This window comes from Rhineura floridana, chromosome 3 (genome assembly GCF_030035675.1).
Source record: "Rhineura floridana isolate rRhiFlo1 chromosome 3, rRhiFlo1.hap2, whole genome shotgun sequence".
In the NCBI taxonomy this organism is placed as follows: Eukaryota; Metazoa; Chordata; class Lepidosauria; order Squamata; family Rhineuridae; genus Rhineura; species Rhineura floridana.
Window position 1 is genome coordinate 93471559 of NC_084482.1, and position 24977 is coordinate 93496535.

At 40.7% G+C, this 24977-nt stretch overlaps 1 protein-coding gene across 7 annotated transcripts in view; it reads left to right on the forward strand.

The window, feature by feature from the left end:
- Positions 1 to 24977, forward strand: part of SFXN1 (sideroflexin 1) — a 40439-nt gene that overhangs the window by 1458 nt on the left and 14004 nt on the right. For 3 of the 7 annotated variants that reach the window (XM_061616926.1, XM_061616928.1, XM_061616925.1), the window contains exons 2-8: positions 12275 to 12451; positions 13350 to 13520; positions 14436 to 14534; positions 17518 to 17593; positions 18878 to 18963; positions 19883 to 20010; positions 20737 to 20786. In XM_061616926.1, coding sequence (XP_061472910.1) covers positions 12288 to 12451; positions 13350 to 13520; positions 14436 to 14534; positions 17518 to 17593; positions 18878 to 18963; positions 19883 to 20010; positions 20737 to 20786 — 774 coding nt within the window. In that variant the 5' untranslated portion in view covers positions 12275 to 12287. Of the gene's footprint in view, positions 1 to 6999; positions 7074 to 12274; positions 12452 to 13349; positions 13521 to 14435; positions 14535 to 17517; positions 17594 to 18877; positions 18964 to 19882; positions 20016 to 20736; positions 20787 to 23256; positions 23376 to 24977 lie in introns of those variants that run through there. The other 4 variants (XM_061616929.1, XM_061616930.1, XM_061616927.1 and 1 more) reach the window with 4 other exon arrangements.

The following is a 24977-nucleotide window of genomic DNA, read 5'->3' on the forward strand; positions in this document are numbered from 1 at the left end:
GACTCAGGCATTCTCCCCAGCCTAGCTTGCTACAGTTGCATTTGAGAATGAAATACAGAGTCATTCAGCAGGTTCTGTCTACTCCGCAGCTGGTAGTAGTAAGAGAATGTGTCATGGCAGAGGACAGATTTTGGTATCAAAAGGGCTTAAAGCTGCTGCGCTGGCAGTAGCTGTTGTAAACCTCTAACATCTGGAAGTGACTTCCGCATGGAATGATGAAATCTCTCTCTCTGTGTTACACACCAAAGATGGCTGCTCTGATGAGGCTGCCTCAGCAGTGGGCATTATGCACAAGATATAGTTTGTGTTGCTAGGTTACATCAGGACTTATCCCCACCACCACCACCAAATGTATCTTGTAATGTTTCAGACTCCCTGATTTGTGCCTTCCATTGGTGCATGCCCTTCTCTTCTTGGCACACTGTGGGAAAGTATATATTGCAGACAAAGCTGATGATGGCAGATAAATGCCACAGAAAGTTGATTTTAAGTGCACATAATATTGGTGACTATTTTCCTTCCTTGTTTGATTGGTGTATTGCACCAATCCTAGTTCCCAGCTGGCAGCTGAGCTTCTGGTTCTCTCATATTGGGGCTGCAAGCAAGGAGCACACAGGGCACAGTATTGCCAAGTGAAGCAAATGAAGTCTGAGACCCATAACTTCAAAGTTCTGAATGGTACCTTTTTGAAAAATGGCATGGGTTGATTTTCATTAAAAGAAGGGGAAGGGGAACTCTAAAACCACTTAAAGAAGGCAGGAGCCATGGTGGTTTTTGCTACCTCTCCAGTTGCATGACCCTCATTATCCTTGGGCTGTTCCATGTAATATTTCCAGTGTTATTGAATCCTTCTTCTGTGACATAAAGTGGCTAGAAGAGTGCACAGCAGAAAAATGTATCAGTGCATTTGTTCATTTCTTCACTTTAATTTTCTCCTTGCTAATTCACACCAGTAATCAGTGTAGCTGTAGTGACTGCACCAGTACCTTCGTGGTGGTTATTAGTAATAAAAACATAAGAAAAGCCTGCTGGATCAGGCCAATGGCCCATCTATGCCAGCAGCCGGTTCCCACAGTGGCCAACGAAATGCCCAAGGGAAGCCATGAACAGAATGTGAGGGCAAGAGCACTCTCTCCTCCTGTGGTTTCAAGCAACTGGTACTCAGAAGCATGCTGCCTCGGAGCATGGTCTGTATTGATTGATTTGATTGATTGATTGATTGTATTTATATACCGCCCCATAGCCAAGTTCTCTGGGCAGTTTACAATAACTGAAAACATTAAAAATAAATATACAAATTTAAAAACACATATTTTAAAAACAATTTAAAACACAATTTAAAACAATTTAAAACACATGCTAAAATGCCTGGGAAAAGAGGAAAGTCTTGACCTGGCGCCAAAAAGATAACAATGTTGGTGCCAGGCGCACCTCGTCAAAGAGCTCATTCCATAATTTGGGGGCCACCACTGAGAAGGCCTCTCCCTTGTTGCCAGTCTCCCAGCTTCCCTCTGAGTAGGCACCCGTAGGAGGGCGTTGGATGTTGAGCGTAGTGTATGGGTGGGTTCGTATCAGGAGAGGCGTTCCATCAGGTATTGTGGTCCCAAGCCATGTAAGGCTTTATAGCAGCCTTTCCCAATCAGTGTGCCTCCAGATGTTGTTGGACCACAACTCTCATCAGCCTCAGCCAGCATTGCCACACCAGTTGGGAAAGGCTGCTTTATAGGTTAAAACCAGCACCTTGAATCAAGCTCAGAAACCTCGATACCTGTATACCTCTGGATACCTCACTTGATTCACCTGCTATAACACTGTAGTTGGCATACTTGGAATAGCTTTTCTTTTGTAGCCAATTGAGCTTGTTCAGGGTTGGGAACTTGAGGCCCAGGTCCAAGTGCAGCCGTCCAGGCTGTTATGTAAATTTGTATAGATATTAGCAGAGATTGTCAACGGTCTGAGAAGCGTGTGTGCCAGTGTGTGCGTTTACCTAAATAGCAGGCTTTTACCCTGCATTTAGATCACTGAGACTGAAGACTTAGTAAAATAAGAAAAGCTACTTTATTTATAGAAATACATAGTAGATAGGAAGGCTTACATAGTTCTAACTAAGTTGGAGGCGCAATGCCCAGGTTTTGGCGTTGCCCTCATGGCTCAGGAGAGAGAGAGCAGAGACAAAGGTGTCTCTCTCGGACAGTTGAAGAAGAAGAGAAGAGGGGAAAGGGTGGAAGGAGAATGGGCAGATAAGCTTCCCTAAGCATATCACTCTGCGACGGAAGGAAGTGAGTCAGAGCATCACAGGTGAAGGTAGTCAAACCTAGCCATCTGGAGGACCCTAACTTTATCTCCCTTCTGGAACATAAACAAAAGAACAAAACAGGAGTTGCTCTTGCCCCACTTCCAACACAGGCCTCTCTCTCTGGTCCTCAGGACTCTCTCCAGCCCATGTGCCTTCCAAGGCCACACCCCTCGCTGGCTATTTTTCACTCCTTCTTTGAGTGATTTTGCCTATCTGGAGAGCACCCTTAAATTCCTCTTATTTGACTGGATGGAGAGAGGTGTGTATAGAAAACTCTGAATTTTGCCTGGCTTGAAAGGATTGCTATTATTACCACCTGCCCTTCACCAGCAGGTCCCAAATAGCCATACTGTACCAAGGAAGAAGTCGCATCAATTGTTCTGCCCACTTTTTGTCTCTGGCCACACATCCCACTGGTATGGGGCCCTCAGGCTGAAAAAGGTTCCCCATTTTGGACTTTGAAGAGTTAAAAAGCCGTTCTTCCAGTAGAGGACGTTGTTGGCTTCACAATGCACCTGGTTAATCTAAAATGTGTTCAACAGGCTCCATATGGGAAGCCTGCTAGCTCTAGTGACAGGTTCTATGATACAACATTTTAATTGTTAATGTAATGGAGAGCATTCTTTTTATGCTGTCTACAGAAGATGGCTACTTCATAAGTGCAATGTTGAAGATGGATTGATTGGCGGGTGGATTAAACATATTCGTATGTAAGCCCATCATGATGGATATGAAATTAGTGCACAACTTCGATGCACCTTTCATTTGCAAGAAAAACAGCTGTGTGGACAGGACTACCTGGATCCCCAGACCAGTTAAGCAGGTGTGCCTCTGTCTTAAAACTGAAGCTCACAGCCCAGGTCATTTCAGTCTGTGGTTTCTGTCCACTCAAACCGCCGAAAAGGAAGTCAGTGCTGAAGTATGCATTTTGGGAACAAGGGTAAAAGTGAATTACTGTCTGTCACTGTAGCTAGAACTAAATATATAAAAAAGTGATAGTTTTAAATATTAAGTAACAGAGCTTGACTATGTTATACACATATCTATCCCTTTTAGTTTTCAGTTGGAGTTGTGAACTATGGGAAATGTATTTCAAAATCTGAAAAGTACTCCTGGATTTCCACAGGCAGACTTGCTTGAGGTCATTTTCTTTGTTTTAATGCAATTGATAGTTAATACACATGAGGTGGCCTCCAAGCATAGCACTTCAAAGTATATGAACAAGCTTAGTTATTAATTTCTTTATAGCAGCTGAATCCTACACAGGTCAATGTACGTCTGATAACTTAGAAAGTGAAACTGCAGAGCACAGATTGAGTGTGGTCAAGAAATGCAACTCCATTCTCACACAAACACACCCAAGGCTGCTTTCACACATGGGGCTGATTGCATTAGTTTAACCGATTAAAAAGGTAGCGCTTCTGTCCCGATTTCTAAAATCCCTTTCACACTGCAGTACCTGCTGCGTTAAGGAACAGCAACTTTTTCAGCTGATATACCTGCATTTCACGCAACTGTCTTTCACATGGCTTGTTTTTGTCCCTCACCCATGCACACTGTTCCCCACTGTGTAGGAGGTCTAAGATCTCGTCCCGTCGCCATGAAAGCCCTCTCCCTTTAGGATCTGACTTTTTAAATTGTTTTAGTTGTATCAACACAGGGGTGTGTGTGGGAAATGCTGCTGCTATTTGTGCCGATGCTGGAATACCGGTACAATGTTCGTCAGGCAAAAAAACCCCGCGCGACTAAACGGCGGGAACACACTGCATGCTGGGATGCCTGTCACATGAGCGGCTGCAGCTAGAGAAAAACTACTGCAATCTTCCAGGTTCCCAGCCTTGCTAACAGATTATTTCTGGTATCATTTATCACGGAAATTAGAGCTAAACTCCTACTACATTCCACTACAGTTCTGGAGCTAGCTTGTGCATTGTGTGAAATATCAAATATAATACACAAATTACCAGGTAAGGAATCATCAGAATAATAGGATAAAGTGCAGTGTGAAAGCAGCCCAAGTCAGGCACAACATTTGTAATGTGAGGAACAAACATCAATGATTTGAAGGCTTATTTCCTAATGCTTTGAAGACTCTAGAGGATGTGCAGTTCTTGAGCTATTGATATAGGACACAGCCCAGGAACTTTGGGAACAAGGAATCTGTGCAGTTCTTGGGTTCTCCAACCCAAATGAGCTAAACCTTAGGCTGATTCCCTTGATATCCTCTTTGTCAGCATTTTAGAGTTGGAAGGGTCATTGGTGGTCATCTAGTCCAACTCCCTGTTCCATGCATATCTTCTTTCTAGCCAAGAGTGGGCAACCTGTGGCCCTCAACCTAATTATATGTGGGTGGCAGGGAAGAGAGAAAGGGGGTGATAGAGAGAGAAAAGGGAGTGGTAGAAAGAATGAAGAGGATGCCCATACACTTTTGCCTTTGACTCCATGTACCAGCAGCATATGACCCTAGGCGTTTTAACCCTGAGGCAGCATGGCCCTTGAAGAAGAAAGATTCCCATGCCCCTGCTTTAGCTCCTGTGACTGCAGATAGAATTGAGTGTGGGGCTTGGGAAGGGCTCTTATCTGTTACATGGGGTGGAGGAACTCCCAGCTCACTCTTGGCTGTGATTCATATATAGGGCTTGTACAAAAAATGCATGAACTTTTGTGGAGCGTTAAAAGTTACGAGAACTGTCTTGGAAAACGGATGAGTTTTTTCCAAGAAAGCTCTTGAATACTGAGCTGATTTTCAATGGAGCAGAGTTTGCCCATTGTTAATTAGAATCTTGCCTCTGCAATGAATTTGTTGGATGATTTAGGCAAACCACTAAATCCCTGCCTCTGAATCTGTAATATGGAGTAATATTGTCAGTAATCCTTATAATCCTAGAAAGCAGGGGATGGAGAACTCTGGTCTTCCAGATATTGATCAGCTACCACTCCCATCATCTCTGATCATTGGGCGTGCTGGCTGGGACTGATGGAAGTTGGAGTCCAATAACTTTTGGACAGCCGCAGGTTCTACATCCCTGCTATAAAGTATGTGAAGAACTTTGAAAAATCTAATTAACTGCATCAGTCAGTGCTAATGCTTATTTATCACTAGGTATCAGGTTTTGTGGATTATTTGGTCTGCTCAAATAAATGGCAGCTCTTGTGTCCCTAGGAAGCTTGAAGGACATTCATAAGCAAAAACTCATTTCAGGCAAGCAATAACATATGTATCCAAAACAAACTAATCTGATTTTCTTTTATAACTGCACTAAAGTATGAAATTGGCAGTTTAAACTAGAAGAATTTAAATGTTTTCAGCTCTAATCTTGCAGTGTATTGCTGTGGAAAATAATGCATTTCAACTAGCAGCTGTGTCTTGCAGCTGTATGAATATGGAAGTTTGCAAATAACCCAGGAGACATGCTCTTTTACTATAAAGATACAACTACAAAAATTTACCTTTGACTTCAATGAGCATTACCTGCACCATCTGCGCTATGTAAGAAAGCCTTTCCCAGGTGGTTTGCAAACTTGCAGGTGCATTCATCCTGCACTTGCAATATGTAGCCGCAGTGGAGAGAGTGGATCTCATAATAACAGAATCAGGGGCCACCCAGTGAAGCTGAATGTTGGAAGATTAGGACAGACAAAACAAAGTGCTTCTTCACACAGTGCATAGTTAAACCATGGAATTCACTCCCACAAGAGGTAGTGATGGCCACCAACTTGGATTGTTTTAAGAGAGGATTAGACAAATTCTTGGAGACAGCCTTGATGGCTATCTGTGACCTCCATTATCAGAGGCAATCTGCCTCTGAATACCAGTTGCCAGGAACCACAAGTAGGAAGAATGCTGTTATGCTCAAGTCCTACTTGCGAGCCTTCCATGGTCATCTGATTGGCCACTGTGAGAACATAATGCTCGACTCGATATAAAACTCAGTCTTGTAAATAGTTACCCAAAAGTTACCAACCTGAAGAAATACTTGCTAGTCTGCTGGGAGTGGACAAAGGAGAGGCAAAGAGTTGCATTTCTATGTTGGGTGCAAAAGAGGGGTATTTCTCTCCTCTAGCAACCCTTTAGGTTCTATGTTGGGCACAAAGGTAGCATGGAGCACCTAACACTCCTCCGGTGGCATGGAATTTCTGGTTGTCTATATCTACCAGGCTAGTGCTTAAATACAAGGTTGCTATAAGTTAATGCGGGGGGGTGTATGCAAATCCCACTGGAGTCAGTTGGTTACATTGCATACCCTATTCATCCTTGTGATCTGAGGCACAAACCCATATGGGCATAAGCATCCCATTTGGACGTTGAGTTCCACTGTTCAATGCACTCAGTGGATGGGACAGTTCTTTTCCTAGGGGAACGGCTGTAGCTCAGTGGTAGAGAATGTGCTTTGCGTGCAAAAGGTCACCGTTTCAATTCCTGGTGTCACTAGGTAGGGCTAAGAAAGACTCCTGCCTGAAACCCTGGAGAGCCACTGCCAGTCAGTGTTAATACTGAGCTAGATGGACCAATGGACTGAGTTTGTATGAGGCAGCTTTCTGTGTTCCGCAGGCTAAGAGGCACACATGGAACAGACACTCCTCTAAAATGAACAGCATTGTTTTTCAGTTCTATTTTAGTTAGCAGTTCAACATATTTATATCTTTTACAAAGTGATTATGTAGCGACTACAATATTCAACACAAAAATGACAATTCTGCAACCACATTGCATAGTATAAACATTTTACTTTTAAAAGAAAACTAATTCTTGATTGCTACTAGAGTTTCGTTGCAGGTACGTTGTTGACCTTTAATCAGGGTTTAAAGTCTTCTTCCTTGCTGTTAAGAACTAATGCACTCTTTGTACTAAAAATGTTTCACTGAACTTTGTTTGTGACTTGCGTTTCATTTTCAAAAACGGAGTAGATTTTTACCATGTATTTAAACTTGTGTTACTGTTCTTTTGTACTTTGGGTTGATAAGACGTTTAACCTTTCAAAGAAATATTCAGACTTTACACCAGCTAAAAGGGTAAAGGAAAATATGCAAAGGCCTTGCATCAAAACCCTTTTAGAATATTAGCAGAGAAACAGATACCTAATTCATTCTTTTTCATCTGATGTCTGCCTCATTATCCCAAAGGCAGAAGAGGAATTAACTAAAATCTCGGAGGCTTCCTTACCCCTATCTCAATAGTTTGACTCCAGCTACAGTAAAATGCTCACAATACCCTGTTTCCCAAAGACTTGGTGGTCTTGGAACAGACACTGAATACCTGTAACTACCAGTTGCTGAGAACTGCAGGAGAGGCAAGTGCTCTTATGCTCAGGTCCTGCTTCGGCGCTTCCCAGTGGAGCATCTGGTTGGCCACTGTGAGAATAGGATGGTGGACTAGATGGACCATTGGCCTGATCCAGCAGGCTCTTCTTCTGTTCTTATGTGACCATCGTTTTCCCAATATTTTATTTAACAAAATTTATATACTGCTTAATTGTGAGAAACCTCTAAGGTGTTTATTAAAAAAATTAAAATTATCATTAAAAACATATGACACAAAGGTTTTGTTTCCCAGCTTACTTCACAAGTGAAACCACCAATGCTTTTGGATTGAGACTAACAGATTTGTACCCTTCAAGATATACAACTTGGTTTTTATTATTGGATTGGCTGGTAGGCATTGTACCATCTCTAGTGTCCATTGACATTTTTGATGCACCCCTCCAATGATGGAATGAGAGCTCAGCATATTGTTGCAAGGAATAGGGCAAGAATAAAGGCATCAGCTTCCTTTTATATATGCATGTATACTCTCATACACAGAAATTGTATGCTGCTTCAGAGGTTACCTATATACTATAGGTGTGATGTGTGAGAAATAATGAGAAATTTGTGAGATCTGTGTGTCAGATTTGTTTCTGACCCTATGGACAACATGCCCATAGGACCATTTTTTTGTCCCTTCTATAACTGCATCTTTAAGTTGAATAAGGAAAAGTAACATCCTAGACAGTTCTTACAGTGTATATCTCAAAGAGTTTTCCAAGGGGATACCTGTACCATTTCATCCTCAAATGAGCCGCAAGAAACTTCTCGACTATTGTGAACAGAAAGTGAGATATGATGAGGAAATTACAAAGCAGAGCAGGGCATTCAACAAAAACCTTGTGACATCTTGGCCTACTTTTAGCATGAACTCATCCACGCTGCCACATGTTGTGAGCAAGATTTTCTATTGATGGTAGGCAGGTACTTTTCATGAGTCATTGCACTAGTGCTTTTTTTGTATTAAAAAATGAATTGATAGTATTTGTTTAAATTTTTTCTTAACTGCCCTTTATCAAAAGATTCAAAAGTGTGAATAAAATTAATTCACCCACACTTCTTTTCAAACCAAGAAATAAGCATAATAAAATGAAGCAAGACAAAAACCAAAACCTGAAAACAGAGTAGAACACAATTCCAAAAATCATCTACAATCTGAAATGATGTTGATCTTTATTTGTGAGCCACCCAGAGGAAGGACATGGTTAATTGGTTAAGTTGCCAAAAAATGAATCAAAGTGCTGCTCAAAATTTGGCATCCCCCACTCAGGGTTTGTTTTGTTTGAGCAAAACAAACATATGCCACATTTAAAAGGGAAATTTCAGTTCATCACTTATTTGTACCTGCTTTTCCTTCCTAAAGGAAGCCCAAAGCCCTAATAATATCCTACAAAAGTAAACAAAATAATATTAAAAGACAGCCAAACCAAATCTCACTCAATATATGAGGTCATAGTGTAAATGATTCTGAATCTAGTGTACCATTTCTTTGTTCCTTTAAAAAGGAGTGTTCTATTAACCGCATATGTAAGCATTCTGGTTGTGAAAGTGCAGAAACTTGCACAGTTTGAGTTTTTGTTTTTTGTTTCCAGTTAATGAGCTGTTAAAGACAGTAAGCAAGAGCTATGTGTCTAGTTGTATTAACATTAGCTTTCAATACATTGTAGAGCAGTACTAATTTACATGATATGGCAACATTTGTTCAAGCACTTTTCAAATATGTTCAATATATGAGAAGTGCCTCTTAGCCTCGGAGGAAGGCAATGGTAAACCCCCTCTGATTACCGCTTACCATGAAAACCCTATTCATAGGGTCGCCATAAGTCAGAATCAACTTGAAGGCAGTCCATTTCCATTTCATTAAATGAATACTATTAAGACAAATTCTAAGCTACTACTTTGCTAGTAGATCATATTTTTTCTGATGTTTTGCATTTTTACAAGAACATTTCTACATTGTCATTCCAAATTCTTTTATGAATTTGAAAAACATGATTGTAACATAATCAATGAGTGTTGCAGAGAAGTGAGAAATTCTTTTTTTTTAATTCACAAGTTCTTAAGTTGCCAAGTACACTGTATTAATTAGAAATCATTCCATTAAACTTGGTCCTGCCTGCTGGCAGAGAGAGACACCTTGGGACTGTGCATACCAGAATTTTTATTTATTTAATTGTTGCTGTGTCTAAGTTTAGTTGCCAAGCGCTGTCCCATAAAGTGGAGTAATTATGCATATACACCAAGGGTCAAGTGGGCAGAGTACAGGTATGCAGCAACAGGGTCATGTAATCTGTGATTAGGATAGCAGTTCCTCCGCACTCAATCTGCAGTGGATTTTCACTCACCCCCATTGAAGCTAGAATGGGAAAATATGACACGGGCATGTTGACATGTTCCCCCCACCCCAATCAAGGGGAAGTAGTACTGGTCTGTTTAAGGTGTTGACACCCATTTCGTGGCCTTTTAAGATCTTTGTGTAGCTATCTGCCCACCTGCCCCTCAGTTACAGCTTGGGATTAGCTGGTGATTCTTTCCAAGGCCTATGAATTTTTGGAGTGTACCCGACTGCTTTCTTTTCCACTTACTCCATACTATTGAATCAGGACAGAGGGCAGTGGCTAGTTTTCTATATGGCTAATTTGGCTCTCTTAGGTTAGTGGCAGAAAGTGCAGGCAGGAAAGGTGGAATTCTGAAGACTGGTGAGCACCATGAGGCACCTGCTTGGTGAATGGCCAGTTTTCCAACCTATTCCTCATAGCTAGCCAGCACAAGGAAATTACAGAGAGGAGGCTGTTGAAGTCTTACTCCATCAATCACTGACCAGTTGTGGTGGGATGAAGCCAACAAGTGCATGCATTTATCTATGACAGGCATAGATCAAAGATTACATTGATCCAGTGCAAAGAGCCAGTGTGGATTTGCTCAATAAGGTGGCAGAGGGTTTTAATTTCCCACTGTCACCTTGTTATGTCTGCAGGCACATAGCGCCATATATTGAAGCAAATCATTGCTTGTTGCAGAACCTTGTAACTTAATACAGTTACCGTTGAGCCCAGATGTGTGTCTCATGTCTTCTTTCTTTGGGGGGGGGGGTGAAAGTTGATCTCCGTTGTATAGCTTCTTGCCTTCCATTTTTCATGATCCATCAGATAAATGTATCATTGTTTTCCACTGTTTCAATCTATCACAGCATGTTTCAGAATTATTTCATTTTAATATTATTATCAGATAGTCTCATTATTGCTGCAAGAAAAAAAAAGAAAGTCATTGTTTCCAGAGTTCCTGTATTGACTAAAAGTGAGCTGAAAGGAGGCCACTTCTGACAGTGATGAAGAGCATCCCTTTGTGGCAGTTTTAGTGAATAGTGCAAAAAGACATGAAAGTGGTTGTTGCCTATATAGCGTGAGGGCAATTAACTCTCCAAGTGGCTGGAATCACCTATGTTACTAGCACAGGAAACATTCTGTTTTTCCAGTTCAGTTGGCTTGTCCTCTATAATATTGTCAAATAGCCAGATGTATAGCACCATGACATCAGCATGTTCACTATATAATTTTCTGATTGGCTGGCTGGGATTCTAGGAAGAAGTTTTTAAAGCCAAAGCTAGGAAAGTTGGAAAACAGACTCAGGAAAATGTTACAATGAAAAAAGATTATCGGAAAGTTCTTTGCATCCCTTCCCCTCAGAAAGTATATTTTTTGCCTGAAACAAGCAAACCTTTGGCCTAGCTCTAGTAATGACCATATATAGGAGATTTGTTGGACTTCTGTTCAGACATAGTGGTGTTGCAAGAATGCTGGATCTCAGGTCACATATGATTAAGTAATAAGATGAGTGAACTGGATCAACAAAAAAGCTTTAGTACTTCCCTGACCCTGACAATGACTAAAATGATATTGTAAAACTTCAGACAGCAATGGGCGATGTGGAATATATTCTTTCTATTCCATTTTTGTTGCTGTTGTGTCAAAGGGATATATCCTAAAGTATAAGAGCAGAGATGTCAGGGGAAAATCCATATAAAATGTTTCATTGCTATATTTTTCTGTGGAAAAAAACATTTTTAAAAAGTGCAGTTTGATAAAAATAATTAGTAACGTGGATACAGTAGCAATCAAATTGGAGGCAGCTTCAGTGTTTTAATTTAAATTTTCAGGTGGCTGTAGCCCTCTTTTCAATGCCATCCATGTATTCAATCAACTCCAGTAAAGGTGGTGGGATGTGTGGCTCATGACCACACTCACAGCCTCTGAGTGTCCTCCAGCTCTGCCTGCTCCCTGGTTCCACATGTACAGTGGAAGATCAGAACAGTGTATTATGTATGTTGATGGCAGAGCCAGAAGGGACACAGGGATGGGGGGGGGGCAGCAGCCACAATCTCACCCCCTATCCTGCATTGGACTGCTATAAATTTTGTACTTGGATTTATTCCTCAGCAGTTTGTGCCTTGTTGACAGAAAATCCTATGGAAGTCATTGGAGATTGAAGCATGAGTGTTTTTTCAGCACTGGACTGCATCGCTCCTACATTGGGCTACATTTTCTCTACTTCTGAGTTCTATCAGGAGTTCAGAGATCTGTGAAAGAGAACTAGGACTGTATAGGGATACAAGGAGATTTGGGAAGCCAAGAACTGTAAAACTGAAAACTGCTTCTGTCTCTGTGTTGTATTTAGTGTTCTTGGGAAAATGTCAGCAGATATTCCACTCAACATCAATATCAAAGAGCCTCGCTGGGATCAAAGCACATTTGTTGGACGAGCAAGTCATTTCTTCACTGTAACAGATCCTAGGAATATTTTGTTATCCAATGAACAATTAGAAAAAGCAAGAAAAATCGTGCATGATTACAGGTATGATTTTGTTCTTTTTAAATGCCACTTTATCCCAAGGGCTCAAGGTGGTTGACAACACTCAAGGCATAATTAGTCAAACAAAATAGCCACAAGGAGTAGAAAATGGTACCTAGATCCCTTCCCTAAAAAAAAAAAGTAGTGCTTTGTCAAGAAAGGTCTCCAGCTTGAATTTGAGGAAGTCTTGACAGGGAAGAGAATCCCACAATTGTGGAGCCAGCCAGTAAAAGTCCCCTCTTAACGTACCCTCTTGCAAACATGGTATAATCAAAAGGGTGATCTCAGAGAGTGAGATATAAACATAGTGGAAGAAGGAGCCTCTGTATAAGTTTATGGAGTGTCATGAATTGTATTGACGAATTAAACCTGGTGTGACCCTGTTCCAGTTATTACTTGATTTTTACAGTGCAATCAAATCCAGAGCTACAATACACTGTGTGCTCAATGTAGGATTGGGATTTAGAAGTTAAACTATGTTGTCAGCAGTGAGAAAGAAATGAAGTTGGAAGGAGAGAGAGGGACTGGTAGGGATCCATGATTGCTCACCTTCCACATACAAGTATTTTGGTATAGAAAATGAGAGGCCAATTACAAAACAAGCAGTGAACATTTTCTCCATATGACCCTGTACTTATATGCACAACTGCACAACAAAAATTCGGTGTGAACCATCTGCTTACACTGACTCAGCTACAACACTGACTTGAAAAAGAGCAGATGCAGTTGTGGAAATGGCAGTGGAAGTTGTTTCTCAAGGAGCTAGTGCACACTAAATTAGTGCACAATTGTGTGTGCAGGTAAAATATGTTCCAAGATTTATCCCATAAGTTCTGGATCTAAAATACCCCAATGACTCATTTATAATTAAATATTTGTATGTCTTTCCATTTACCCCAAGACAAGGTATTGTGGCCTCTGGATTGACAGAAGATGAACTATGGAGAGCGAAATATATCTACGATTCAGCCTTCCATCCAGATACTGGTGAAAAGATGGTCTTGATTGGCCGCATGTCTGCTCAGGTCCCCATGAACATGACTATTACTGGCTGCATGATGACCTTTTATAGGTAGGTAATGCATTATGTTATGTGAATAGAATAAATCTGCAATTCTGAAAGTCGATTATATTGACATGGGTGGAAATACCTTGGTCTACTGTAAAGAGTTTGGGCACTACAGCCCAAGTGAATGCTGTAGTATACTTTGAATGTTTAAAAAACAGTTAAAATGAACACTTGGTATTCCTTCCCCACCCCTATTTTTCCTGTATTGTTTTGATTACCCTAGTATGATGTGAGCATTTAGTCCAAGTGTGGGGAACCCTTTTCCCTTCAGATGCTGTTGAACTACAACTCCCAAACAGCCCCAGCAAACATAGCCAAGGATGATGGAAGTTGTAGTTCAGCAACATCTGGAGGGACAAAGGCTTCCCACACCTGCTTTAGTACCCTTTAAACAAGTCTCAAATAAATTCCACTTTTCATCATGACATTGAAAAATGAGTTTCCCAAAATCCCATCCCTGTAGGAAAACTGTTCAGAGAACAAGGAGAAGAAAATTCAGCCTGAGAACTCTTTCGCTTCAGAGGACTAGTGTGTGAGCCACTTTTTCACTCACCCAGTACTCATAGCTGCAACAGTTTTCTTAAGACAACCTGTGTATTCCTACATTTCATGTGGAAAAACCCATTGTTTTGTGAACGAACCCTTAGTTGTTTTGATATTTTAAAATGACATTGCTTGACTGATATGCTTTAAGTGCTCTAAAGAACTTTGTTCACTCTACATGTAATCATGATTTTATTGTGTGACTAATTGAAAATGGTATGTGCATCTTTGTATATTTCAAAAGATTTTTCCAATTGGCTGATTGATTGCAGAATTTATTTTGGAGGGAGCAGTGAAGAATGATCAGCCAACAACATTTGATTCTGTTAATCTCATCATTTTTAAGAACATGAATTGTACTTTCTTGTTTTTAAGAACTACTCCAGCGGTGGTCTTCTGGCAGTGGATTAACCAGTCATTCAATGCCATTGTAAACTATACCAACAGGAGTGGAGATGCTCCAATTACTGTCAGGTAAAGCGATCAAGCTACATCAGGCAGACAATTCAAAAACCTTGAATATAATATATGCTGTAGGTTAGATCTCATTCAGTGCCTTGATGTGAGCTGCCTTAGAAAGTGGCTTAAATGTTTTGCATTATAACCTCTCTGACTTAAAAATAAGGTCTAATTACTGTGATGTGATATGGAGGTTATCTGACTGAACTGCTTAGAAAAGGATGGCTAATCTTGTTTGGCCCAAGGGTCGCATGCACCCTTGGCCAATCTCCCAGAGACTGCAGGCCAGCAATGGGCTTGGCCACCTCACATCCTTGTATGCACACATACAGCGGACACACTCAGGCAGATGTGTGCACAGGCACACACTCCCTCCTCTTTAGCTTATCCATGCAGATCATCAGAGGAGGGGGATTATTCCCTCTGCATTCATCAAATGATCAAGGAGCAGATGATTTGCATCCCCATCACAGTGGTGAGCTCTGCCCATCCCAGCACTGTGTCTATACTAGTAGGTGTTTCCCGCTTTTTGTAGCTGCTACTAACATCGGTAGGGTCTTTGCAGACCAGAATTTGCTTGGGCAGCCAGATTAGGCACAAAAACTGGGGGTTAACCACCCCAGCGCTAAATAATCTTCTCTCAAAACAGAGGATTGTGAAGAAAGTGGGAACTGGCTGTGGAGCTAGCAGGAAGGTTTCCTCTTTGAGCAGGGGCTGACACTGCATACTTGCAAGTCATGTATTCAGCTCCCTTCTGAGGAATGCATGCTCCAGGCAACAGAGATCCCTGCTTCTTCTGAATTGCTTTCATCAGGTATAATAATAATGGATCCCCAGATTGCCTAGTTAGGATTATTATTAAATTTGTGATGTGGTTTTTCATAGAATGGCTTGACGTGATGACATGTAAGCACAAGGTAAAATATAACGGGGAAATAGAAGTTATGCTAACTTAATAACATTAAAATGTAACATGCATATAGTGCAATTTGAACACTCAAAGTGCTTCATGTACACTCTCAGTAATATATGTAAGATACTTCTGTCTAGTACTAAAAATGAATTATTTGCACATTGATAATCACGTAAGGTCATATTTGCATAGTTTAAAAGTTTAAATGACTAATTAGGTCAGTAATGTATTCTAGACATCTACTGTGGATTGCAGCTGATGTAGAATCAAAGCGCTTCAAACTGGCACATGTGATTGACCTCTCTAGTCCTTAGTGTTTTTGGGGTCTCTGAACTTTAGGGGTGGTCTTTTAAATGTCATGTGGATTATTCATCTACACAAGCACATCTGGAAAACACAGAGGTAGAAGACAGAATGCTAGATATGCTAGAGTAGAGGGTAGGTGAGGTTCCTGAAAGTAGGGGCAGAACTGCCAATACGATATAGCTGGTCACAGTGTAACTGGTACAGAAGGTTTGGCATGTTAAGGCTATGCATTTGGGGGGTGGGGACATCATGACTACATGCTAGGAACTCTTTGCATCAGGGCTGGGGAATCTGCAGCCCTCTATATGTTAGACTCAAACTTCCTCCATCCCTGACCATTGGCCACACTGGCTGAGGCTGATGGGAGTTTAAGTCCAACAGTATCTGGAGGGCCTTAGGTTCCCCATCTCTGCTCTTGACCCTTCTAGCTGCTATTGGTAGAACCAGTTTCAGGCCATTATCAGAGTCTAAAAGGCACACAATGAAGCAGCCCTGCTAAAGCTAAGGCCCTCTAAGTCTGGTCAGTGCCTGGATGGAGGAGCACCTGGGCACTTTATATATGTTGCCTTGAGTGTTCTGGTGGAAAAGGCAGGATATAAACGTAACAAATAAAGTAAATTGTTTCCCATGATATTCTGAGGTATTCTATCTGCCTCTGGCAAAGATGGCTCAAGGTTACTCAGTCTCCTTGGCAGCCAAGACATTTAAGTTTCATTATGTTGCTCCAGACATTCTAAAAGGCATCTGGACTTGTTTTTATTGGGAGTTGGTAGATAAACATTGTTAGAATTTTGTTAAGGATCCAGCCCAAAAACTGTAACTTGTGATCCAAATGTGAATGCCCTCCATATCTTGTCACCTTCATGAAAAGGGCAAAAGTCTTTTTGTTGTTGTTGTTGCTGCTGCTCAGTCCCACTGCCATAAGGACAGTCTGTCCATGCCCCTGCCGGTAGATGGACTTGCATAACCAAATATGCTGGTTGACCATTTAATAGTGTTAAATGGTAGCCCGAAAGCAAGCAAGCAAGCCAAGCCTCATTCTACAGAGGAAGCTGGGAATATATTTTTCTTCCCAACCAGCTAGTTATTCTATCATGCTTTCTAAACATGATGAACTGTCAAATATATGAAGCAGCTTTATCTTGCCAGGCTATTAGCCCATCTAGGCTACTGTCATATGCTGTGACTGACCATGGCTCCCCGAGTGAGATCATTTAGACTGGAGATGTCATGGATTGAATTTAGGATCTGGTGCATGCAAAGCATGCTCTACTACTGAGTTATTAGATCTCAGCCCTCAGTGTAAGCACAATGCTTCCACTGAGTCCTTTACGAGGGCACAAACATACACCACCCAACTGTCATTGCAGTTTCTGGTGTGATAGGCAAGGGAACTCATAAGAACACAAGAAGAGCCTACCTTGTCCAGCATCATGTGCTCACAGTGGTCAACCAGATGCCTGTGGGAAGCCCACAAGCAGGACCTGAGTGGACCAGTGATCATCCCTCTTATGGTTCCCAGCAACTGGTATTCAGAGGCCTCCGACAGTGGAGATAGAACATAGCCATCATGGCTAGTAGCCACTCAGGATCATAAGTGGGAAAAGGGAAATTTTGTAACCCCATTAGATGTCCTAGCTTTATATCCTGGTGAAGTTTTGACTTTCAGTCAGGGAAATGTTTCAGTACCATGCCGGCTGTGCTTATAGGATTGAAACGTCGCAAGATGTAATACATACGGTTACTGTCCACATGCAAACATTCTTATTTTTGTTTTAGCCAGCTGGGAACAGCCTATGTTTCTGCTACCACAGGTGCTGTTGCAACTGCTCTAGGACTTAATGCACTAACAAAGGTATTTAATTCTTTCCCCCCTTTTTGTTTTGAGATACAGTTTCGATTGTTGTGGAAACTTTTAGTTAATGATTTTTTAAAAACTGGGATACTAACAAAACGTTTTGTGGCACCTTAAATACTAAAACATTTATTGTGATATGACCTTGCATATTCAAGAATCTATTTCATCTACCCATCTGTGGACTTATTGATCTCTTGTGGCTGGATCTTGTTTATGATTCATTTATATATCTTCACTGTATATATCTCCACACAGAAACTAGATGTCAGGGAGGAGAATTCTAGTCTAGCATTTTCCCTAGCCTTTTCTAGAGATTCTACATTTCTATGTATAGCAATATTTTTATGTGGAGTACTATTTGGTCAGGTGAGCTCAGTCTTGGGTTTACCATCTCTGTGAAAATATAGTTCAGTTTCTAGGGGAAAGTGTCTCGCAGCAGCTGATATCCAGAGAAGGTACTAATTCCTGCATGAATTCCACTTCAGATTTATTTTTTAAAAGTTTATACTGCTTAATATAATTAAAATATCTCTAAGCATTTTACATAAACACAACAACATTCAATAAAATTTCCCAAAAAGTAGATTAAAAACAAAACATAATTGTATAGCGCACATAAAACTGAGCCATGTGGCGGGAAAAACAATTTAAGAGTCAGAGTCCTAGAAAGCTTGGGTAAATATATCTATTTTTAAAGGTGTTTAAAGGCCATTACTATCTCCACTCCAAAAACATTTAACATGTACATATCTTTCCTGCTGATGTTATGCATCTGATGGAGTAGGTTCTTGCTGCAATAAATCTTCAACAAGCCACGAGACACCATGTTGTGTTTGCTGGAATAGATTAATATGGCTACACTTCTAAAAGCTTTCACAGAATGACCAACTATTTTTCAGAGAGAGAGAATGTGTTCAAAATTGATCATGTAGCTTCCCTAAATGGTGTCTCATTAAGCCTGATTACTGGGCTGAATTATAATTTGGGATTTCTGTTCTAAAATATTTTTATGTGATTGTAAGTTACAGTTAAGAAACGTCTCTCATATTTTTAAGGTACAATCTATACCTGTGTTATCAAAAGACTTTGGCAGCAGCTACACACATTCTCTGATGTTTTAGTATAGATTCTTCAGATCGCCTTGTTGCAAAATAGTAGTTAAGAGGAGAACTTTTAGTAGCATCCCTCAAGGCTTAAGACAAGAATCTAGAAGGGTGGGGTGAGGGTGAGGAGAAAAAGGGCTTTTCCATTTTCAATGAACTCTCCTTTCCTTTTTCACAGCATGTCTCACCTCTTATAGGACGTTTTGTTCCTTTTGCTGCTGTAGCTGCTGCTAACTGCATTAATATCCCTTTAATGAGGCAAAGGTAAGATGAAAGTATAGCATGTGACTCGCGACACATGTTGGCTTAGTAGAGATGCTGGCAAATTTGTTCCAAGCCCGGCTCTGAAAAGAAATCCAGGGGTTCATAAAAGCCCATTTCAAAACCGAGGCAAGCTTTAAAAAGCCCTCAATTCTTCTCCAGCTTTGACTTAAATTTGAGCTGGAAAAGAATTGAAGAGTTTTTTTCTCTCCATTATGCAAGCTAATAGAATGGCTTTGCTCCATTGGTTTTTAGAGAGAAACTCTGCAGGGACAAAATTTGGAAGTGGGAGCGGTCATTCCCCCATTGAGAACTGTGGGGCCTCCTCTCTCCAACTTTACCCATGAGTTTTTTCCTGTATGCAAGCTAATGAAGCATAGCAGCTCCATTAACTTGCATAAGGGGGAAAACCCTGCAGGCCCAAAACTGGAGGCCTGGTAAGGGAGACCACTTCTCAGAAGGGCAGTAAGCAGTAATGAAGGGGGGGGTTGTTTTACAGCTCTGGTTTGTCCACCCTGTGACCTGCTGGTGATGGATGGGCAATACATATTACAACAACAATATACAAATAATGAACTTGGATTCAGATGCCACCCTTAGTCAACCTATGGCTTTGCTTACAAAAGCACCATAGCAGCAGGACCAGAGGAGGAGCAATACAGCCACAATCTCCTCTTCACGTACTCTCCTGCTCCCATATTGATGCTAAGCCATACTTTGGCTTAGCACCTTGTGTGAACCACCTCTATGGATGTGATATAAAACAGAGTAGAGCTATAATTAAAGTTTACAAATGATTTAACAAATGCTTCTTGAACATAACTTTTAGAAAAAAGGGGCATAAACAATTTGAGCATTTAGTGCTCTTAAAGAATAAAATTTAGCAATTATTCAGCTTTTTTTTTCTTTTAAAACCCAACAGGGAACTAAAGTATGGTATTCCCATTACAGACGAAAATGGAAAGCGATTGGGTGAATCGTCCAAAGCTGCACAACAGGCCATTGTGCAGGTGGTTATATCACGGATCCTTATGGCTGCTCCAGGCATGGGTTAGTTCACCTTCAGTTAAGTAAGGATTACAGTGGTAGTGATTGAAATCACACTCTTCTAAGAACGCTGGCTTCAGAGCAGCACTCTGCTTGTATAGGTTGAACACCTAATAACTCATACCACCTGAGAAGTTGTAGAGGAACACATGTGTGTATGTGTGTGTGGATACACTGTTAATTTCCTTGCAGACACTTTCTGGCTGGTCGTCTAATATTCTTTAAAATCTTTTTTAATTTTGAAGTTTTTAATTATATAAGATTCTCCTGTGAAGCCATACCATCTGCACCATGTGGACATATCCCATCATCCGTTTATAATCCTCATTCATCTCTGTACATTATTTATTTATATAGTTATAGCCTGCCTTTCAAACAAATGACCCTCAAGACAGCTATATTAGAATATAGGGTTGTATCCGACCTAGCGCTAAGTCATGGGCCTATCAGCCCAAGGATTCTTGCTAGCATAACCTGCGCCTCCTAAATCTGTTCTAGGAGATTTCCCAACCTTCTGCAGCAGATTTGGGGAGGGCACAGAGTATGTACAGGGGGAGGAAAGGGTGGGTAAGTCCTGTTGCACTGGTGATCGTACTTGTACTTTCAGGACAAAGTTAGTTGATTACCGCCCACAGATTCCAGTGCTACCACTAAGCTTGTTGAGCTGCTGCATAGGATACATAATTTGCTAAGGTTTAAGCATGTAGCTTTCATTCTTTGTCTTTCTAGCCATTCCCCCCTTCATAATGAATTCTTTGGAAAAGAAGGCATTTTTAAAGGTAAGCCTAAGCCTCTAAAGATATATTCATTTCCTTATTATAGTCAGTGCAATTACCGTATATTCTGGCGTATAAGATGACTTTTTAACCCAGGAAAATCTTTTCAAAAGTCGGGGGTCGTCTTATACGCCGGGTGCTGAAAAAGAGCAGGAAAATTAAGTTAAAAAAAGCTGCAGCGGGAGTGGAAGCAGTCGCAGCCGCCGTCCAGAGAGACCGTCACGGCGAGGAAGGCAATGCAGCGAGGCTCAAGAAGTTACTGCCATGAGGAGGGAAGCCTCGGCAGAGCCTGAGATGAAATTGACTAGAAACGGTGTTACTGCTTTGAGGAGGGAAGCCTGGGCAGAGCCTGAGATGAAATTGACTCGAAGCGTTACTGCCTTGAGGAGGGAAGCCTCGGCAGAGCCTGAGACGAATTGACTCGAAACGGCCAGATACAGGAGGGAGAAGCCACAAAAGGCTCCTGGGGAGAACTTGGGCAAACTCTATATTTTAACTGGAAAAGTTGGGGGTCGTCTTATACGCCCAGTCGTCTTATACGCCGGAATATACGGTAAGAAATCAGTTTTAGTGAAATAGCATCAAATGTTCACAGAGCAATAAAAAGTATAAATCTACAATTCTTGTCCTGTTCCAGGGAATGTTTTTGTTTGTGAACAAAACAAATGGGTGGGATCGAGAGGGAGGGATGGGAAAGTTTTAGTCATTCAGTTGTGCAAATTAGATCCACTTCATTGTTTTCATAAACAGTAAAAAGGGGCTATCTATTGATTAAAGCATTTTTGCTAAAAGTCTAAAAATTTTGCTAAAAAAGGGATTTTTTTTTCAGATGCAAGACTTCTTTTGCAGGGACTTAATTCAAGGTTGATGTACGTGAAACAGCTGCCATGTGGAAGGTGCTTTACATTGATCTGCATAGCAGCTGCTTCTATGCAGAAATGGAGTAGTCCATGACAACTTGCCTTCCAAGAAAGTCAGATGGCTTTCTCCACCCTGCTGTAAACTTTTTTGTTTGGTTTGGAGTGAGAGGTTTGTGGTGGCATGGAGGCAACTGCCCAAAATGCATGCTGAGCTGCTGCATACAAAAGGCCACAGGGAGTAATTGTTAAAGTGGCCTCCATGTTTCTTATGCACCAGCTCTTTTACTGCTCTTACTATCAGAGTAAACAGCAAGAGTGTCACCAGCACCACACATTGTTGCCAACCTATTCAATTTCATGCATAGTTGTGTTCATGTATTCTTCGGCATCAATCCTGGACTTCAATATGATTGTAAGATCTTCATCAAAGAATCCTTCCCCTTAAATGAGAGAACTTACAAAGTTCTTAAAATTTGTGGAATGTATTCTAAGAACTTTTCTTTTTAATCTACCTATAAAAATGCAGAGGATGGTATGTAGTCAGTTTCATATAGTTGAAAGAAAAAATCTATATGAACTATAAAACTTATGCCCAAACCAATTTGGAATTACAAGATGTGTGACAACCTCATGTCAGTTTCATCCCCAGAAAAGAATAAATTTCTGATTGATTTTAAATCAATGGCTTGTAAAATCACTTTGGTCAAAAGCCTAAGTGTGAGAAGCAGTCCTAAGAGTTAACATAGTGTATTGTAAACATTAAGTGTTTAGAAATTTCTAATAAATAACAGTAACAGTTGGAAGGGGTGATGCAGTATTGTTGATATGGGACCAAACATTCACCTGAATTGCCCAATAGCTATGGTTGAAACACTTTTACATTGGAGCAACTATTCACCCTTCATAATTTACATTGCATATTATATAAAAGTTTTGGAAATGAAATAAGAACCTATTTTTCTTAAAACATCATGTTTGGAAAAGTTCCAGATAATTGTCTAGGGGCATAGTTCATTAAATATCAGTTATGTGATATAGGGTGTCATTATTCCCCATTGAGAGATAGCAACTTGTCTGAGGACATCTAGTGAATTTCATGACTAAGTAAGAGTTATAACCAGGTCCCCTAGACTGATTTTGAAGTGTACTTGAAAGAAGGTATGTGGAATTCAACATTTCATGTTCAAAGGAATCAATCAGTCAAATTTATTTGCTAAAAACCATTGATCATCACAAAAATACAACCAGTACTGAGGTAGATTTTAGCATAAGTGGTCCACACTGGACCCCATGTAGTACAGTGAAATGCTGTCTAATATGCTGGGTTTTATATGTAGTGTATTTATCCCCAACCATCAGCACATAAGGCATTTGCTCCCTGCTAGTCAAGAAAGAAACTTGAACATGTTCAAAGGAACAAGGATATTTGCTTATGGCACATTTCGAAATAAACATTGTTTGCATTTGGCTGTGACAGTTATGTGATAAACATTTCTGTCAATTAAGTAATATTTCTTGCAACAAATAATCAAAGGAGAATTCCATATGTAAAGCAAAGTCTCCATTGATGCGTGTGTAGTTTCATCAATAAGAAAATGTTGTAAATTTTGCAGACCAGCACATCTGAAAGAGCCTTCAGTGACCGCTCAGTGTTATTTGACACCATCACGACTCTCTTTGTGTTTTCCTGCTCCTCCCTGCCCCCTCTCTACCTCTTGGACTGTGAGTTCAGGTGAATCATTGCTCTACAGTTAGTTAATTATAAGATTTGGTATTGATCAGCTCAAAATCCATTGAGCAATGAACTGCACTTTTTTTAACAAGCAGCTTGTGCATGTCATCTTGAAGCTCATCACTTGCAGTATGTGACACCATCTACAATCTGCTTTATTAATGCACACAGGCTTTTCCACCATTCTAGATAACAATTCTAATTCACTTAACCTTAGCAAAATATTTGTAAAAGGCTAAGAAAGGGATGATCCATGCGGGCAAGGCTTCATTTTTTTGAATTCTGCCACAGAAATATCATTTTCCTTTTCAGTCCTCCTTTACTATATGACTTCTTAAATATAATCATAGTGAACCTTGCTGAGTCATGAAAATGGTTGAAGGTTCCCAAATGTGACTCCCAACATAAATGCAAACTCTTCACCTGTGAGCAGTGGTGAAAATGGGGCACAAAAAGTCAGCTATGGCATATTATAAAAGATATTATGGCAACCCAAAACATTTTGGCCATTTTAATCACTGAGCACAACATTATGGGAGTTCAAGAAAATTATGTAATTAAGTGTAAGCCCTGCCTTTTGTCCTCAGCTGGGGAGTCGGGAAGGAACCAAGCACAAAAGCCACTTTATGTTGACTGTATCACATTAAAGGTAGTAAAAGGGGGCAGGGCCATAGCTCAGTCATCGAGCATCTGCTTTGCATGCAGAAGGTCCCAGGTTCAATCCCCGGCATCTTCAGGTAGGGGTGGAAGAGACTTCTATCTGAAACCCTGCATAACCACTGCCGGTCAGTGTACATAATACTGAGTTTACAGTGGTCCAACTCAGTAAAAGGCAGCTGCTTATGTTCCTAATGAGAACTGAGTCTTGGGGTGGATTTATTCTGGTCCCATGTATAGTGCCCACGTATGTGTGAGAAAATGGCAGCTAACTTGAATGGTGCAATGAGCCCCAGTGCAAATACTTAGAAGAGGTGATTGCCAACTGTCATTTCTTGTAACTCTGTGTAAAAGCAAACATAAAATTCCAATTGAGTCCAAGATGTATTTCATCTTGAAATATTCTTGAACAATAGCTTTGAGAAATATGGTGTAATCTTGCAGTATAGTGTTGGGAAATCTCCAGTGTGTAGGGTAAGACTTTCAGGGATAGAGTCACTACAGTTATTTTGAGGCAAAAGACACAGAAGAATGATATGATGCAATATGCCTTGAACGAAAAGGGGGATCAAAATAGTCGTCATAGCTCTGGATTGGCCAGAATATTGTGTTGTATGAATATATGACAGAGACAGAGACATACACACCCTTGGGGACATTCACAATCAGAGCATGATGACAGTGTCTAATGTCAGACTAAACATGAAGAAAAAATCATAATGGTAAAAGCTGCTCAACAGTGAAACAGACTGCCTCTTCACTGGAAGTTTCTAAGGAGCCTGAATGACCACCTGTCAGTAGGATGGCCACCTATCACCTGTAGTAGTGGATTTCCTGCATTATCAGGAGCTCTGCTTAGACCATTGAGGTCAGTTTTAACTTATGATTCTATGAACCCATATTGTGTGCCCAGAGCATTTCATTCTATAGTTTCGTTTTTAGGAA